Genomic DNA, 20,434 nt, shown 5'->3' on the forward strand with positions numbered 1-20,434 from the left:
GGCTTATCTACAGCATTACAGAATGCTGCAGATAAGCTCCTGATGCCGGTGGACTTACCTCACCCGCGATTTTCGGGGTGACAGGTTCCCTATAATTCGAATCATGAGACGCCGCACTTTCAGTGAGACATATATATATATTTATTTAATACAGAGCTAGATAGCATAAAAGCCGATAATTCAATTGCCGGCTTTTGCTATCTCCTTCCCAAACCTGACAGGATATGAGACATGGTTTACATACAGTAAACCATTTCATATCCATTATATTTTTACATATTCCTAACTAATAATGTTAGTAGTCTGTGTGTGCAAAATTTGGGAGCTCTAGGTGTTAAAATAAAGGATTAAATCACGGAAAAAACTGGCGTGGGCTCCTGCCCAATTTTCTCTGCCAGAGTGGGAAAGCCAGTGACTGAGGACTGATATTAATAGTCTAGAGAGGGACCATGGTTATTGCCCCCCCTGGCTAAAAACATCTGCCCCCAGCCACCCCAGAAAAAGCATGAACTCTAGTGTGAGAAAATATTCAGAAAAAATTCCCATGCTAGAGATCATATGAGTTTATGCCACAAATCGCTGGGCGATTTTACGACGTACACAAAAACGTTTCTATGTGCATTGTCTCCGCCCGACGGACGCAAAATTTATGACGGATCCGTCATACGACGGATGAAAAGGAAGGCCATCCGTCAAAATCCGTCGCTAATACAAGTCTATGAGAAACAAAACAGATCCAGCAAATGTTTCACAAAACGATGGATTTGGATGGAAACAAAAAGACTGAAGAGTGAAAGAGGCCTTAGACACAAGTGCAACAGACGCGTTTTCCAAGGTGACGCTTCTTCAGGGAAACGCCAGTAATCATTTCCCTGAAGTAACTTTGCCATCGTTCTACCAGATGCTTAGCTGCCAGTTCCTTTTCCTCTATACTTTCAAGTATAGTGAGCAGACAGCTTCTTAGCGAACGCTGCCCAAAGATTGAAGCATATTGTTACTTTTAACCACTTGTAAGGTGGCAACCAGACACATAGTTGATGGGAGGTATGTATCATGGAGGTGGTTGTCCTCTGTGATGTAAACCTGGAGTAATGCGCTAGTTCACATAGTACTAAGAGTCTTGTTTTGTGCGTCTGGGTCAGGTTTACAGGCAGACTAAGAGATAGGCGGGTTTACCTGACAACATACCCCACCTCTGGGTGTGGTTCACATGTTAAAATGGAGTCTGTTTATTTGACACATTCTGCATGTGGAGGTGAGAAGACCTCCTGTGTGATGTCTCCTGACTGAGCTGGTATACCGGATGCTATCCAGCCTGCGTTTCCTGGACTGTCTCTAAAGGGACTAAGTGACTTTGTTGGAACTGTTTACTTTTTTAGCCTGAACTGAAAGGCCGTTTATTTTCCTTTGCTTGTGGCATGGTGTATCAAGCACCAATAAACCAGCCTGGACATTCAATTGGAAATTGTTAATGTGTTACCTCACCACACACCCAAGTGAGTAACAATCCCACAGACTTTAGGGTTTCTGAACCCTGAACTGATTATAGAACATGTTCACAGCAATATAATTTTTATATTGCGGTGGATTAAGTTGATTTTATGGGGCACTTTTGTGATACTATGTGCACATCCCCCAACAGAGTATTCTAGCAGGAATTGTACCTATTTGCACAATTGCCCACTTTGCATCTTCACAATATATACACTAAATAATACTGTTTGTTTTGCAATATATTGTAAATGTAGGAAACGTATATCACGTTCTTTACCTGGTTTTCTTCTTTAGTTTTCTTGAGAGATTTCAGAATGTTTTCATGTTTCTCCTCATTTCTTTCCATAAGCTTCTTCATTTGTTTTACACCCATTAAGGCCTTCTTTATCTCTTGTACCACATACTCCTCACCAACTTTGGAAAGTGCTGCATGTAAAAAGACAAAGAGGAATTGTGGTTAAAAAAATAAAGCTCATTCATGTTATACAGTTTTTTGTATAATTTATGTTTCAATTTCCTACAGATTATAAGATCGGATCTATAATTTAATGGAAAAATTCATGTTTACAGGTTGGTGTACTGGCTGCTCAGTGAACACTGCATTGGAGGACAAGATGAGAACACTGGAAATTATATCGAGGCTAGAATGATTGTTATATCTGATGCAACTTGCTAGTCAAAGTAACAAGCGAAATTTGAACATTTATATTGGTAGCTATAGAGTTAGAACAATTCTATTACCTTTAATTTTCTTGCTGAGAGACTTGTCCTCTAAATCTCTTGATGTTGGTGCACCTTGCTGGTGTTTTAAGCACAGTAGATATATCATCAATGCAAACAGGTATTTCATATTTCCCCTGTAAAGACAAACAGAATTAGAATTATGATACTTTTTATTCCATTTTAAACTACGGTACATTCCAAGCATCCTCCACCTTCTACTCATTTATTTACTGTAAATAAAAAGATGTAGGTAAAAAATGAATTACATACTGTAAGCTATATATTGGCATCCATTATCCATTAACAGGACATTTAATTCAATCAAATAATATTCAGCAAAGTAGTCAAACATATAATACCCTTCTTTTCATGTTATAGCAGATAAGCATTTTTTTATGGAGGAATTGTTTGTGGTGTTCTGGTAACGCCACAGTTTTGGCACAAGCTGCATTGCTTGGCAGATCCCAGGGAACATTTAGGCCTTCACCCTTACATTGCTTTAAAACAATCTAACCTATGGTGTGAATGCCATTGGGTTGGATCCACAGTAGCTGTTCACCGGTGAAGCGAGTTGGCAGAAGAATGGTTGTGAAGTCTGGCCAAAGCCAGAGGAGCAAGTGCAAAGTTAAGGACGTAGTCAGGATCATAATCAAGAGAGCAGAATCAGAAACAAGTACAACTGGCAAACTGAGGGTCAAATTACTCCAGGGTCAATACCATGTAGCAATCCAAGGGTATGACAGAAAAGGTAGTACTGACATGCCGAATCAGGTAGTGAAATCAGGAATAAGTATTACTGATTTTATTACCTGACCCGATAAGGTCAATTTGAAAACCCGGAACTGGCAATGGCAGATGGACAATGGAAAGTAAAACTAGAAGTGAAATCTTGGTAGTGAGTATGCCACCAATCAAAAGAACTGATTTGGATACTGTTTCACCTTTTTCTGTCCATATCCATTTTTTTGCCAGCATATTAGATAGACAATGATGTCCATAGTTATGTTAGGGGCACCGCTGAAACCAATTTTTCATTTCAAAAACCTGACCGGCACATCCAAACATAGACTCAGTGTGAACAGGTGCTGAACCTAGAGTCGCCAACTCGTATATAGTTAAGTAAATAAGGCAGCACACTGCAGCGCTAGAACATACAAACTTGAAAAACGAAATTTGAACTGCATTACTGCACTAGAAATATGAAAAATGAGAGCGTTTAGCGCATAAAAATGGCCAATTTTATGTGTACATGTAGCCCCTTTACGGCATCTCTCTTATACCAGGTCCTACACTTGCCTTACCTCGCTGAGAATAAACGTCTCCATCTGAATGGGTACATGTGCAAGAGGTTTCACATGTACCCATTCAGATGCAGCAGTTTGGTCGATCGGTAGTTACTGCAGGTTGTAGGCTTGTCGGAAGAGGTGAGTCTTCAGGTTCTTTTTGAAGGTTTTGATGGTAGGTGAGAGTCTGATATGTTGTGGTACAGAGTTCCAGACTAGGGGTGATGCGCAAGAGAAATCTTATATGCGATTTTGGGAAGAGAAGATAAGAGGGGAGTAGAGAAGGAGATCTTGTGAGGATCGGAGGTTGCGAGCAGGAAAGTACCGGGAGACGAGGTCACAGATGTATGGAGGAGACAGGTTGTGGATGGATTTGTATGTCATGGTTAGGCTTTTGTACTGGAGTCTCTGGGTAATGGGGAGCCAGTGAAGGGATTGACAGAGGGGAGAGGCCGGGGAATAGCAGGGGGACAGGTGGATTAGTCAGGCAGCAGAGTTTAGAATAGATTGGAGGTGTGCGAGAGTGTTAGAGGGGAGGCCACAGAGCAGGAAGTTACAGTAGTCAAGGTGGGAGATGATGAGTGCATGGACTAGGGATTTTGCAGATAGTATGTTCAATAAAAATTTTGAAGGATCAAAATGACCAGCTCACGACTGACACTAAACCTGAATACACCCTATAAAGGGCTGATTAGTGCCATAAATTACATATTTCTGAATTAGCATCAAGTTAATGTTGACAAAGACAAAAGAACATGTTTACTGTGAATTATCAATTAATTATGATACACTAAAAATACAGATACTTTTCTATCATACAGTACCATCAGGGATGCATTTGATTGGCTGAAATTTTTTTTCTGCCGCAGGACAACAAACTCAAATCATACAGCGAATGTCATTAAGAACTATCTTCAGAGTAAAACTGAACAAGGAAGGAGTCCTGGAAATCAAGATATGTTGTTCATAGAGTCCTGATCTCAACATCATCGAATCTTCCTGGGATTACCGGGAAAGACAGAAGGGCGTGAAAGCCTTCATCCACAGAAGATCTGTGATTAGTTCTGCAAGATATTTGGAGGAACCAATCTGCCAAATACCTAGAGCAATTGATGCTTTAATGCTGTTTTATAGCCAAAGAGTGGTCACACAAAATACTGATTTAATTTAAATTTCCCCTTTGATCATTCACTTTGAGTTTTGTTAATTGATAAAAAATAAATTATGGACACTTATTTTTGAAAGCATGCCTGCACTGTATATATATATATAGAGAGAGAGAGAGAGTACAGACCAAAAGTTTGGACACACCTCATTTAAAGATTTTTCTGTATTTTCATGACTATGAAAATTGTACATTCACACTGAAGGCATCAAAACTATGAATTAACACTTGTGGAATTATATACTTAACAAAAAAGTATGAAACAACTGAAAATATGTCTTATATTCTAGGTTCTTCAAAGTAGCCCCCTTTTGTTTTGATGACTGCTTTGCACACTCTTGGCATTCTCTTGATGAGCTTCAAGAGGTAGTCACCGGAAATGGTCTTCAAACAATCCTGAAGGAGTTCCCAGAGATGCTTACACTTGTTGGCCCTTTTGCCTTCACTCTGCGGTCCAGCTCACCCCAAACCATCTTGATTGGGTTCAGGTCTGGTGACTGTGGAGGCAAGGTCATCTGGCGTAGCACCCCATCACTCTCCTTCTTGGTCAAATAGCCGTTACACAGCCTGGAGGTGTGTTTGGGGTCATTGTCCTGTTGAAAAATAAATGATGGTCCAACTAAACGCAAACCGGATGGAATAGCATGCCGCTGCAAGATGCTGGGTAGCCATGCTGGTTCAGTATGCCTTTAATTTTGAATAAATCCCCAACAGCATCACCAGCAAAGCACCCCCACACCATCACACCTCCTCCTCCATGCTTCACGGTGGGAACCAGGCATGTAGAGTCCACCTGTTCACCTTTTCTGCTTCGCACAAAGACACGGTGGTTGGAACCAAATATCTCAAATTTGGATTCATTAGACCAAAGCACAGATTTCCACTGGTCTAATGTCCATTCCTTGTGTTCTTTAGCCCAAACAAGTCTCTTCTGCTTGTTGCCTGTCCTTAGCAGTGGTTTCCTAGCAGCTATTTTACCATGAAAGCCTGCTGCACAAAGTCTCCTCTTAACAGTTGTTGTAGAGATGTGTCTGCTGCTAGAACTCGGTGTGGCAATGACCTGGTCTCTAATCTGAGCTGCTGTTAACCTGCGATTTCTGAGACTGGTGACTCGGATAAACTTATCCTCAGAAGCAGAGGTGACTCTTGGTCTTCCTTTCCTGGGGCGGTCCTCATGTGAGCCAGTTTCTTTGTAGCGCTTGATGGTTTTTGCCACTGCACTTGGGGACACTTTCATTTCTTAAAGTAATGGTGGCCACTCGTTTTTCTTTACTTAGCTGCTTTTATCTTGCTATGATACAAATTCTAACAGTCTATTTAGTAGGACTATCAGCTGTGTATCCACCAGACTTCAGTTCAACACAACTGATGGTTCCAACCCCATTTATAAGGCAAGAAATCCCACTTATTAAAGCAGACAGGGCACACCTGTGAAGTGAAAACCATTCCCGGTGACTACCTCTTGAAGCTCATCAAGAGAATGCCAAGAGTGTGCAAAGCAGTCATCAAAGCAAAAGGTGGCTACTTTGAAGAACCTAGAATATAAGACATATTTTCAGTTGTGTCATACTTTTTTGCTAAGTATATAATTCCACATGTGTTAATTCATAGTTTTGATGCCTTCAGTGTGAATTTACAGAAAAATCTTTAAATGAGAAGGTGTGTCCAAACTTTTGGTCTGTACTATATATATATATATATATATATATATATATATATATATATATATATATATATATATATCTATATATAGATATATATAGATATATATATATAGATATATATATATATTTATTTATTTACAGTGGGGCAAAAAAGTATTTAGTCAGTCAGCAATAGTGCAAGTGCCACCACTTAAAAAGATGAGAGGCGTCTGTAATTTACATCATAGGTAGACCTCAACTATGGGAGACAAACTGAGAAAAAAAAATCCAGAAAATCACATTGTCTGTTTTTTTAACATTTTATTTGCATATTATGGTGGAAAATAAGTATTTGGTCAGAAACAAAATTTCATCTCAATACTTTGTAATAGATCCTTTGTTGGCAATGACAGAGGTCAAACGTTTTCTGTAAGTCTTCAAAAGGTTGCCACACACTGTTGTTGGTATGTTGGCCCATTCCTCCATGCAGATCTCCTCTAGAGCAGTGATGTTTTTGGCTTTTCGCTTGGCAACACAGACTTTCAACTCCCTCCAAAGGTTTTCTATAGGGTTGAGATCTGGAGACTGGCTAGGCCACTCCAGGACCTTGAAATGCTTCTTACGAAGCCACTCCTTCGTTGCCCTGGCGGTGTGCTTTGGATCATTGTCATGTTGAAAGACCCAGCCACGTTTCATCTTCAATGCCCTTGCTGATGGAAGGAGGTTTGCACTCAAAATCTCACGATACATGGCCCCATTCATTCTTTCATGTACCCGGATCAGTCGTCCTGGCCCCTTTGCAGAGAAACAGCCCCAAAGCATGATGTTTCCACCACCATGCTTTACAGTAGGTATGGTGTTTGATGGATACAACTCAGTATTCTTTTTCCTCCAAACACGACAAGTTGTGTTTCTACCAAACAGTTCCAGTTTGGTTTCATCAGACCATAGGACATTCTCCCAAAACTTCTCTGGATCATCCAAATGCTCTCTAGCAAACTTCAGACGGGCCCGGACATGTACTGGCTTAAGCAGTGGGACACGTCTGGCACTGCAGGATCTGAGTCCATGGTGGCGTAGTGTGTTAGTAGTGTATAATTCAGATGTTTCGTCAAACTCAATCTGACAGGTGCCCCGCCCCCTATCAAAGTGTATCAAAGTGTGTAACCCCTCCCCTCCCCTTGTTTGACGGCTGGTATCCAGCTGTCCCGCCTTGTTTGATTTCCCCTTTTGATATAGTTTAATATAGTTTAATTTGTTGTAGTTTTGATATTATTCCCGTATTTTGTGGAATAACACATGTTTATAATTATAGCCTAGTCGTGTATTTATTTTACACGTGGTTTATAACACCTTTTTCATTTGTTTTATAATAGATTTTATACGTAGCCCCGAGTTTGATTCTGTAAGCTTTTGTTTTATTCACAGTGTATTCATATAGTGGAGAACTTAAAGCTGTTTATATGTGTCTCTACTGAACACTATGGTGAACATTAACTAAATGTTTATTTTCCCAAACAGAGAATCTGCTGTGGGTATTTGCAGTGTATTCATATAGTGGAGAACTTAAAGCTGTCTATTTGTTTTTGTAAATGGTGAACACTAACTAAATGGTGAACATTATCTAAATTAGGTTAACTGCGGTTCAGAGGTTCATAACACCTAGGTCAATTTATAGCACCTAGGTCAAGCAATTGTTGTTGTATTTGCGTACCCCATAAATGTTTATTCTCACAAACAGAAAAGTTATTGTGTCCTGAAGATGGCATCTGAGGTTATTTGTTTTTTGTATTAGCTTTCTCAGAAAACAGCTGTGTTATCTGAGGGTCAGATATTTTTGTACAAACTCATGCTGTTTGGTGATCTTTGTGAAGCAGAACTTTGTTTTATAACACATTTGTACTTGTATTGTACCTGGATTGATATTTGCTTTCTCTTTTTTGTGTCCTGAAGATGGCATCTGCAAAGTTATTTGTTATCTACTGAGGCCATTGCAAGTTGTGTTTATTCACATTGTAGCAGGTTTTATCCTTGTGGCTGCCTTATATACACAGAAGAGATATGCACCAATGTCACAACACAAGTTATAATATGACCCAATGTTACAACACAAGTAAGAAGCGGCGTGTTTTATACGAATAAAAACCAAAGACACGATATTGTAAAAAAAAAAAAATTTAAAAGATTTATTTCTCACGATAAAACAGCATCTCAAAGACATTTCAACACTATAAAAAATTCTTACAGAATATAAAAAGTAAAAACATTAAAATAGTACAATGAACAATTACACTTCTTACAAAATAATTAATATAGAGTTACAAGGCGAGTACAGCATTTTAGCCAGTACATTCTTTACATCGTGAGCCACATGGTTTGCAGCATCGGTAGAGACCTTATTTAGGTAGCAGAGTTCCACGTGTGGAACCTAAGGAAGGGGAATGTAAAGATTGAATTGTACGGGGAGCCGCCGCTAACTTCAGCGGTGTAGATACAGAGCGTGTCTCACTGTTGGTAATTTTTAATTCATCTAAAAGCTTCCTAGTAGCGGTATTACCCACAACTGTAGACGCCATATTTAGTTCGGCCATAGCCTGCATAAATGAATCCCAACTCGGCGGTAAATTTCTACTGTTCAGAGCATGGCTCTGCGTTGTACTACGTACCAAATCCAGTAAGTTAGGCCCTGGTATTACGGATCCTTTGAAAATAAATTCAGCATTATTATTCCATGCTGTGACATTTTTATTCTGCAGCAGCCTGTTTAGTAAAAATTCAGCATTCTTTTTATATCTTTGGTTTATATTATATTAGCTTTTTGTCATAGGTCAGGGATTTTTTTTTTTTGCACTTTATTAATATGCGGTTATTAGTCATTTAGGACTTATGTTATCATGTTTTTTGCACTTTATTAATATGCGGTTATTAGTCATTTAGGACTTATGTTATCATGTTTTTGCACTTTATTAATATGCTGAACACATAGGTCAGGGATTTTTGCACTTTATTAATATGCGGGCCACATAGGTCAGTGATTTTTGCACTTTATTAATATGCAGGCCACATAGGTCAGTGATTTTTGCACTTTATTAACATACAACACACAAGAAATAGACATTTAGAACTTATTTATGTTATTATCTTTATGCACGTTGCCTGTGCTGTCTATAATTTGACTCTATCCTTGTTTTGTTGAAAATAACTGGACATACATAAGAAACCGGGCAATATATCTTTATAGAAATAACACTTCTGCACTCTTTGTGCATTTCTATCAGTTTTATTCATGCATTTATAACACACCATGTTTGATATTGGTAATTTGATTCTGGGAACACATTTTAAGTTACTTCTGCACATGTATTACTGTTTTTAGGCCATATAAATAGAAAATTATGTAGAAACCCAAAGTTTTGATAAGTGTATGAAAATACACCAATATTAACTATTTGTGCTATTTTAGGCGTAAATTTGTCCTATATGTATAGCAGTCAGGAGTTGGGGCGCTGAAATATGTGTTACAAGCGTAGTGAATTGCAGATATATTCTACAGTGTATGTCATTTTGAGAAATGTGTGGCATAACCAATGTATACAGTAACAGGCGGAATGACTGAGTGTAATATTGCACTCAATACTGTGCAAAGGGTCTGAATACTTATGAACGTGTGATATTTCAGTTTTCTTTTTAATAAATTCGCAAAAAATCTACATTTCTGTTTTGTTCAGGCATGATGGCGTGCAGAGTGTACATTAATATATATATATATCTCAGAATGCAACTGAATAGTATTGCTAATTAGGCCATATAAATAGAAAATTATGTAGAAACCCAAAGTTTTGATAAGTGTATGAAAATACACCAATATTAACTATTTGTGCTATTTTAGGCGTAAATTTGTCCTATATGTATAGCAGTCAGGAGTTGGGGCGATGAAATATGTGTTACAAGTGTAGTGAATTGCAGATATATTCTACAGTGTATGTCATTTTGAGAAATGTGTGGCATAACTAATTACCTATTACGGCCACATTTCTATGCAGTGTATTTTAGAACCAGTGTTTCTGGCTGCAGACTGTAATGTGTAAGGTATTCTCATTTTTATATATTGTATTTTATAACACACCATGTCGTTTATATAATAATCACAGTTGTGTCTCTACAGGACAACGTGGCTTACAAAGACATTTCATTAATATAAGTGTGAAACTGACAGACAAGCACAGCTGTGTCTCTACAGGACATGCTGGTCACTAGACAGCCAGAGTTTCTGTGGGGGAGATATACTAACAGAGGTTCTGTTGACCCAATAAACCGGTGTAGAACGTACACAGAGAGCAACTTACAATATTTACTAAGGTAGCGGAAATGAGTTTACTGCAGTTATCAGAGCATTGTATTTTATTTGACAGCCACAAGTCACACAGGTCATGATGATAGTGTATCTGCAGCATGTTATTTGGAAATAAAGAAGCCTTTTTTGTATTCGCCCGCATTTTATATAAAATCTGCATAAAAAAATCTTCTTGGCTACACCAAAACACGTAAGAAACAAATGTATAACTTTTAGATCTACCGCATCCACAGATATTATTCCAGCGTTCTTTAATTCTACATTATTTTAGCACATATTAATTTCACAACTTTTATATGATATTTATAACACTCATTTTATATGAGTTTTCTAACACATTCTCACGGGAATATTATATATATATATTTTGTGTTTTGCGCAATTATTTGACACTGTAATTCGCATTTTATATAAAATATGCATAAAAAATCTTCACATTCTCACGGGAATATTATATATATATTTTGTGCTCTGCATCATTATTTGACACTGTAATTCGCATTTTATATAAAATCTGCATAAAAAATCTTCTTGGCTGCACCAAAACACGTAAGAAACAAATGTATAACTTTTAGCGCTGTCGCATCCGCAGATATTATTCCAGCGTTCTTTAATTCTATATTATTTTATCACATATTAATTTCACAACTTTTATATGATATTTATAACACATTCTCATTTATAAGGGATTTATAACACAATATTGTAAAATCATTTATTGGTTCGCGGCCTTACTAATATCCTTTGAAAATAAATTCAGCATTATTATTCCATGCTGTAACATTTCTATTCTGCAGCCTCCTGTTTAGTAAAAATTCAGCATTCTTTTTATATCTTTGGTTTATATTATATTAGCTTTTCGATAATCCCGGGAGTGCCATCTATCTAGCCCGAGTATTTTTGTTATCTCAAAAGGGTGTGACACAGTCCCATATATTATTCCAGCATTCTTTAATTCTACATTATTTTAGCACATATTAATTTCACAACTTTTATATGATATTTATAACACTCATTTTATATGAGTTTTCTAACACATTCTCACGGGGATATTATATATATATATATACTGTATATATTTTGTGTTATGCACCATTATTTGACACTGTAATTCGCATTTTATATGCCGCTGCTTTTTCTTGTTTTTGTGTAAAAATCTCTGGCAGACAGGCACAGCTGTATCTCTACAAGACATGCGGGACACACCAGAGACATTGGAAATTGGGGGTTATAATGTCGAATTCAGAAAATAACCATTTTATATTGAATGACTAATGATTTCTATAGGCCTACTTTACTATGAAATTATGCATAAAAAATCTTCTTGGTTAACCCAAAACCGTAAGAAACAAACGCATAACTTTTAGCTCGAACACATCAGCATATATTATTACAGTTTTTTGCTGAATTAAAAATTATACAGTTATTTCATATTTTTGGGGCTTCATGACAGGAGAAATTATTGATAGAAACCCAGAGTTTTGATACGTGTATGAAAATACACCAATATTAACTATTTGTGCTATTTTAGGCACAAATTTGGTCTATATGCATAACAGGCAGGAGTTGGGGCGAAGAAATATGTGTTACATGCGTAGTGAATTGCAAATATATTCTGAAGTGTATGGCATTTTGAGAAATGTGTAGCATAACCAATTACCTATCACGGTCACTAGATGGCAGAATATCATATTAATTATACATTGGGGTTTACTTTTGGAAGCTTATAAAGGCGGTGTGTATGTGCACAGGATGACTTATTTTGTTTTTATAGTCACTAATATCCATATTAAATGACTCTTTAGCTTTATGAGTAAGAGACAACATACAAATAGAATCCTTTTCCCTAGTAGTTTTATATTCTATGTCTGATATATTTCTACACAAAGCTACAAAACTATTTTGTAGTTTATAATGTATCACAGTAGTTTCATGTGAAGTTACATCTTAGGTTCTGTTCAGACTATTGTAATATCTATAGCTTAAAATAGAGCCAAATAGCTACTTTCAAACACGGACATACACCATTGATTTTCGTCACAAATGGATCCAATATATCTCGTGTCACGGTTTATTTTTACCGCGTTGCGGTTTAAAGTTATAAGCATTTAAATAATAATTTTCTCATTAGATATGTGACTCGCGATATTTATTTGCTTAGGTTAGATCATTTTCAGTTTAACAATACATTTTATCACAAAAATGACCTTATCTGGGGCCCTAGAAACAACATAGCAGCATTAGTAAGCCCCTTTCTTTTTACATTATCAAGAATCCTTGGGTTAAGATAACGTCAGTTTATATGCATAAAGCATTTAATATAGTGCACCAAACATGATATGGTTTTTGATTTCTATGAACTGTCGCGAACAAATCATATAAGGTTAAATATATGAATATTATTGAATATAATGTTTTACTATTGTTTACAGTATTTTATTTTCCGGGTGTTACTTTTGTTCATGTACTACTGGTTTCTTCCTCAGTTGTGATTTTTACCTTTTCTATATAAATATGGGTAAATGAATTGGCCATTATAGATTTATGGCGCTGTAAAGAGAGAGGAGAATTACAGAAAGGAGATGGCTGCAGGCAAACACACACACACAACAAACACACATAACATACAGAAAACACACAACACATACAACAAACATACATACACAACATACAGAACACACACACACACACAACACAGAACCCACACACCACAAACACACATAACATACAAAACACACACACAACACATACAACAAACATACATACACAACATACAGAACACACACACAACAAACACACATAACATACAAAACACGCACAACACATACAACACACACGACAAACATACACACACACACACACAACACACAGAACACATACAACACATGCATCACACACTTATTGAATATAATGTTTTACTATTGTTTACAGTATTTTATTTTCCGGGTGTTACTTTTGTTCATGTACTACTGGTTTCTTCCTCAGTTGTGATTTTTACCTTTTCTATATAAATATGGGTAAATGAATTGGCCATTATAGATTTATGGCGCTGTAAAGAGAGAGGAGAATTACAGAAAGGAGATGGCTGCAGGCAAACACACACACACAACAAACACACATAACATACAGAAAACACACAACACATACAACAAACATACATACACAACATACAGAACACACATACACACACAACACACAGAACACATACAACACATGCATCACACACAACACACATAGTGTATAGTGCGATTACATTTTAGACCGCGACAGTTCATAGAAATCAAAAACCATATCATGTTTGGTGCACTATATTAAATGCTTTATGCATATAAACTGACGTTATCTTAACCCAAGGATTCTTGATAATGTAAAAAGAAAGGGGCTTACTAATGCTGCTATGTTGTTTCTAGGGCCCCAGATAAGGTCATTTTTGTGATAAAATGTATTGTTAAACTGAAAATGATCTAACCTAAGCAAATAAATATCGCGAGTCACATATCTAATGAGAAAATTATTATTTAAATGCTTATAACTTTAAACCGCAACGCGGTAAAAATAAACCGTGACACGAGATATATTGGATCCATTTGTGACGAAAATCAATGGTGTATGTCCGTGTTTGAAAGTAGCTATTTGGCTCTATTTTAAGCTATAGATATTACAATAGTCTGAACAGAACCTAAGATGTAACTTCACATGAAACTACTGTGATACATTATAAACTACAAAATAGTTTTGTAGCTTTGTGTAGAAATATATCAGACATAGAATATAAAACTACTAGGGAAAAGGATTCTATTTGTATGTTGTCTCTTACTCATAAAGCTAAAGAGTCATTTAATATGGATATTAGTGACTATAAAAACAAAATAAGTCATCCTGTGCACATACACACCGCCTTTATAAGCTTCCAAAAGTAAACCCCAATGTATAATTAATATGATATTCTGCCATCTAGTGACCGTGATAGGTAATTGGTTATGCTACACATTTCTCAAAATGCCATACACTTCAGAATATATTTGCAATTCACTACGCATGTAACACATATTTCTTCGCCCCAACTCCTGCCTGTTATGCATATAGACCAAATTTGTGCCTAAAATAGCACAAATAGTTAATATTGGTGTATTTTCATACACGTATCAAAACTCTGGGTTTCTATCAATAATTTCTCCTGTCATGAAGCCCCAAAAATATGAAATAACTGTATAATTTTTAATTCAGCAAAAAACTGTAATAATATATGCTGATGTGTTCGAGCTAAAAGTTATGCGTTTGTTTCTTACGGTTTTGGGTTAACCAAGAAGATTTTTTATGCATAATTTCATAGTAAAGTAGGCCTATAGAAATCATTAGTCATTCAATATAAAATGGTTATTTTCTGAATTCGACATTATAACCCCCAATTTCCAATGTCTCTGGTGTGTCCCGCATGTCTTGTAGAGATACAGCTGTGCCTGTCTGCCAGAGATTTTTACACAAAAACAAGAAAAAGCAGCGGCATATAAAATGCGAATTACAGTGTCAAATAATGGTGCATAACACAAAATATATACAGTATATATATATATATAATATCCCCGTGAGAATGTGTTAGAAAACTCATATAAAATGAGTGTTATAAATATCATATAAAAGTTGTGAAATTAATATGTGCTAAAATAATGTAGAATTAAAGAATGCTGGAATAATATATGGGACTGTGTCACACCCTTTTGAGATAACAAAAATACTCGGGCTAGATAGATGGCACTCCCGGGATTATCGAAAAGCTAATATAATATAAACCAAAGATATAAAAAGAATGCTGAATTTTTACTAAACAGGAGGCTGCAGAATAGAAATGTTACAGCATGGAATAATAATGCTGAATTTATTTTCAAAGGATATTAGTAAGGCCGCGAACCAATAAATGATTTTACAATATTGTGTTATAAATCCCTTATAAATGAGAATGTGTTATAAATATCATATAAAAGTTGTGAAATTAATATGTGATAAAATAATATAGAATTAAAGAACGCTGGAATAATATCTGCGGATGCGACAGCGCTAAAAGTTATACATTTGTTTCTTACGTGTTTTGGTGCAGCCAAGAAGATTTTTTATGCAGATTTTATATAAAATGCGAATTACAGTGTCAAATAATGATGCAGAGCACAAAATATATATATAATATTCCCGTGAGAATGTGAAGATTTTTTATGCATATTTTATATAAAATGCGAATTACAGTGTCAAATAATTGCGCAAAACACAAAATATATATATATAATATTCCCGTGAGAATGTGTTAGAAAACTCATATAAAATGAGTGTTATAAATATCATATAAAAGTTGTGAAATTAATATGTGCTAAAATAATGTAGAATTAAAGAACGCTGGAATAATATCTGTGGATGCGGTAGATCTAAAAGTTATACATTTGTTTCTTACGTGTTTTGGTGTAGCCAAGAAGATTTTTTTATGCAGATTTTATATAAAATGCGGGCGAATACAAAAAAGGCTTCTTTATTTCCAAATAACATGCTGCAGATACACTATCATCATGACCTGTGTGACTTGTGGCTGTCAAATAAAATACAATGCTCTGATAACTGCAGTAAACTCATTTCCGCTACCTTAGTAAATATTGTAAGTTGCTCTCTGTGTACGTTCTACACCGGTTTATTGGGTCAACAGAACCTCTGTTAGTATATCTCCCCCACAGAAACTCTGGCTGTCTAGTGACCAGCATGTCCTGTAGAGACACAGCTGTGCTTGTCTGTCAGTTTCACACTTATATTAATGAAATGTCTTTGTAAGCCACGTTGTCCTGTAGAGACACAACTGTGATTATTATATAAACGACATGGTGTGTTATAAAATACAATATATAAAAATGAGAATACCTTACACATTACAGTCTGCAGCCAGAAACACTGGTTCTAAAATACACTGCATAGAAATGTGGCCGTAATAGGTAATTAGTTATGCCACACATTTCTCAAAATGACATACACTGTAGAATATATCTGCAATTCACTACACTTGTAACACATATTTCATCGCCCCAACTCCTGACTGCTATACATATAGGACAAATTTACGCCTAAAATAGCACAAATAGTTAATATTGGTGTATTTTCATACACTTATCAAAACTTTGGGTTTCTACATAATTTTCTATTTATATGGCCTAATTAGCAATACTATTCAGTTGCATTCTGAGATATATATATATATTAATGTACACTCTGCACGCCATCATGCCTGAACAAAACAGAAATGTAGATTTTTTGCGAATTTATTAAAAAGAAAACTGAAATATCACACGTTCATAAGTATTCAGACCCTTTGCACAGTATTGAGTGCAATATTACACTCAGTCATTCCGCCTGTTACTGTATACATTGGTTATGCCACACATTTCTCAAAATGACATACACTGTAGAATATATCTGCAATTCACTACGCTTGTAACACATATTTCAGCGCCCCAACTCCTGACTGCTATACATATAGGACAAATTTACGCCTAAAATAGCACAAATAGTTAATATTGGTGTATTTTCATACACTTATCAAAACTTTGGGTTTCTACATAATTTTCTATTTATATGGCCTAAAAACAGTAATACATGTGCAGAAGTAACTTAAAATGTGTTCCCAGAATCAAATTACCAATATCAAACATGGTGTGTTATAAATGCATGAATAAAACTGATAGAAATGCACAAAGAGTGCAGAAGTGTTATTTCTATAAAGATATATTGCCCGGTTTCTTATGTATGTCCAGTTATTTTCAACAAAACAAGGATAGAGTCAAATTATAGACAGCACAGGCAACGTGCATAAAGATAATAACATAAATAAGTTCTAAATGTCTATTTCTTGTGTGTTGTATGTTAATAAAGTGCAAAAATCACTGACCTATGTGGCCTGCATATTAATAAAGTGCAAAAATCACTGACCTATGTGGCCCGCATATTAATAAAGTGCAAAAATCCCTGACCTATGTGTTCAGCATATTAATAAAGTGCAAAAACATGATAACATAAGTCCTAAATGACTAATAACCGCATATTAATAAAGTGCAAAAAACATGATAACATAAGTCCTAAATGACTAATAACCGCATATTAATAAAGTGCAAAAAAAAAAAATCCCTGACCTATGACAAAAAGCTAATATAATATAAACCAAAGATATAAAAAGAATGCTGAATTTTTACTAAACAGGCTGCTGCAGAATAAAAATGTCACAGCATGGAATAATAATGCTGAATTTATTTTCAAAGGATCCGTAATACCAGGGCCTAACTTACTGGATTTGGTACGTAGTACAACGCAGAGCCATGCTCTGAACAGTAGAAATTTACCGCCGAGTTGGGATTCATTTATGCAGGCTATGGCCGAACTAAATATGGCGTCTACAGTTGTGGGTAATACCGCTACTAGGAAGCTTTTAGATGAATTAAAAATTACCAACAGTGAGACACGCTCTGTATCTACACCGCTGAAGTTAGCGGCGGCTCCCCGTACAATTCAATCTTTACATTCCCCTTCCTTAGGTTCCACACGTGGAACTCTGCTACCTAAATAAGGTCTCTACCGATGCTGCAAACCATGTGGCTCACGATGTAAAGAATGTACTGGCTAAAATGCTGTACTCGCCTTGTAACTCTATATTAATTATTTTGTAAGAAGTGTAATTGTTCATTGTACTATTTTAATGTTTTTACTTTTTATATTCTGTAAGAATTTTTTATAGTGTTGAAATGTCTTTGAGATGCTGTTTTATCGTGAGAAATAAATCTTTTAAATTTTTTTTTTTTTACAATATCGTGTCTTTGGTTTTTATTCGTATAAAACACGCCGCTTCTTACTTGTGTTGTAACATTGGGTCATATTATAACTTGTGTTGTGACATTGGTGCATATCTCTTCTGTGTATATAAGGCAGCCACAAGGATAAAACCTGCTACAATGTGAATAAACACAACTTGCAATGGCCTCAGTAGATAACAAATAACTTTGCAGATGCCATCTTCAGGACACAAAAAAGAGAAAGCAAATATCAATCCAGGTACAATACAAGTACAAATGTGTTATAAAACAAAGTTCTGCTTCACAAAGATCACCAAACAGCATGAGTTTGTACAAAAATATCTGACCCTCAGATAACACAGCTGTTTTCTGAGAAAGCTAATACAAAAAACAAATAACCTCAGATGCCATCTTCAGGACACAATAACTTTTCTGTTTGTGAGAATAAACATTTATGGGGTACGCAAATACAACAACAATTGCTTGACCTAGGTGCTATAAATTGACCTAGGTGTTATGAACCTCTGAACCGCAGTTAACCTAATTTAGATAATGTTCACCATTTAGTTAGTGTTCACCATTTACAAAAACAAATAGACAGCTTTAAGTTCTCCACTATATGAATACACTGCAAATACCCACAGCAGATTCTCTGTTTGGGAAAATAAACATTTAGTTAATGTTCACCATAGTGTTCAGTAGAGACACATATAAACAGCTTTAAGTTCTCCACTATATGAATACACTGTGAATAAAACAAAAGCTTACAGAATCAAACTCGGGGCTACGTATAAAATCTATTATAAAACAAATGAAAAAGGTGTTATAAACCACGTGTAAAATAAATACACGACTAGGCTATAATTATAAACATGTGTTATTCCACAAAATACGGGAATAATATCAAAACTACAACAAATTAAACTATATTAAACTATATCAAAAGGGGAAATCAAACAAGGCGGGACAGCTGGATACCAGCCGTCAAACAAGGGGAGGGGAGGGGTTACACACTTTGATACACTTTGATAGGGGGCGGGGCACCTGTCAGATTGAGTTTGACGAAACATCTGAATTATACACTACTACTTGTGTTACTTATGGTAGGCCTTGTTACATTGGTCCCAGCTCTCTGCAGTTCATTCACGAGGTCCCCCCGCGTGGTTCTGGGATTTTTGCTCACCGTTCTAGTGATCATTCTGACCCCACGGGGTGGGATTTTGCGTGGAGCCCCAGATCGAGGGAGATTATCAGTGGTCTTGTATGTCTTCCATTTTCTAATTATTGCTCCCACTGTTGATTTCTTCACTCCAAGCTGGTTGGCTATTGCAGATTCAGTCTTCCCAGCCTGGTGCAGGGCTACAATTTTGTTTCTGGTGTCCTTTGACAGCTCTTTGGTCTTCACCATAGTGGAGTTTGGAGTCAGACTGTTTGAGGGTGTGCACAGGTGTCTTTTTATACTGATAACAAGTTTAAACAGGTGCCATTACTACAGGTAATGAGTGGAGGAAAGAGGAGACTCTTAAAGAAGAAGTTACAGGTCTGTGAGAGCCAGAAATCTTGATTGTTTGTTTCTGACCAAATACTTATTTTCCACCATAATATGCAAATAAAATGTTAAAAAAACAGTCAATGTGATTTTCTGGATTTTTTTTTCTCAGTTTGTCTCTATCAGAACCCTGTCAGCATCAGCGTGCTGCCACGGCTGAGCAGGGTGACTCACCCACACTGTGGGAGATCCCGGGGTCAGATGGCACAGGGAAAGCTCAGGCAGATAGGACCTGCACAGAGAGCTAAAGGTAGGAGAAAACAGAAGGACCTACGATCATGTGACCACAGGGGGCGTGGCTTAGCGTCCTGCTACTGTAGATAAGTGCAGGATTCTACAGGCACCCTGAAATAGAGGAAAAGAAAACTCAAGTCATACAAACGGGGGTCAGACACAGAGAGGGCGGCGCGGT

General features: G+C 36.3%; 1 protein-coding gene across 1 annotated transcript in view; it reads right to left on the reverse strand.

The window, feature by feature from the left end:
- The window catches only part of CLUL1 (clusterin like 1), a 72,087-nt gene that overhangs the window by 36,639 nt on the left and 15,014 nt on the right, over positions 1 to 20,434 (reverse strand). The window contains exons 2-3 of the mRNA XM_069728954.1: positions 2,236 to 2,351; positions 1,772 to 1,920 (exon numbers count right to left, since the gene is read on the reverse strand). Coding sequence (XP_069585055.1) covers positions 1,772 to 1,920; positions 2,236 to 2,344 — 258 coding nt within the window. The 5' untranslated portion in view covers positions 2,345 to 2,351. The remainder of the gene's footprint in view (positions 1 to 1,771; positions 1,921 to 2,235; positions 2,352 to 20,434) is intronic.

Source organism: Ranitomeya imitator, chromosome 6 (assembly GCF_032444005.1).
Source record: "Ranitomeya imitator isolate aRanImi1 chromosome 6, aRanImi1.pri, whole genome shotgun sequence".
NCBI classification, from domain to species: domain Eukaryota; kingdom Metazoa; phylum Chordata; class Amphibia; order Anura; family Dendrobatidae; genus Ranitomeya; species Ranitomeya imitator.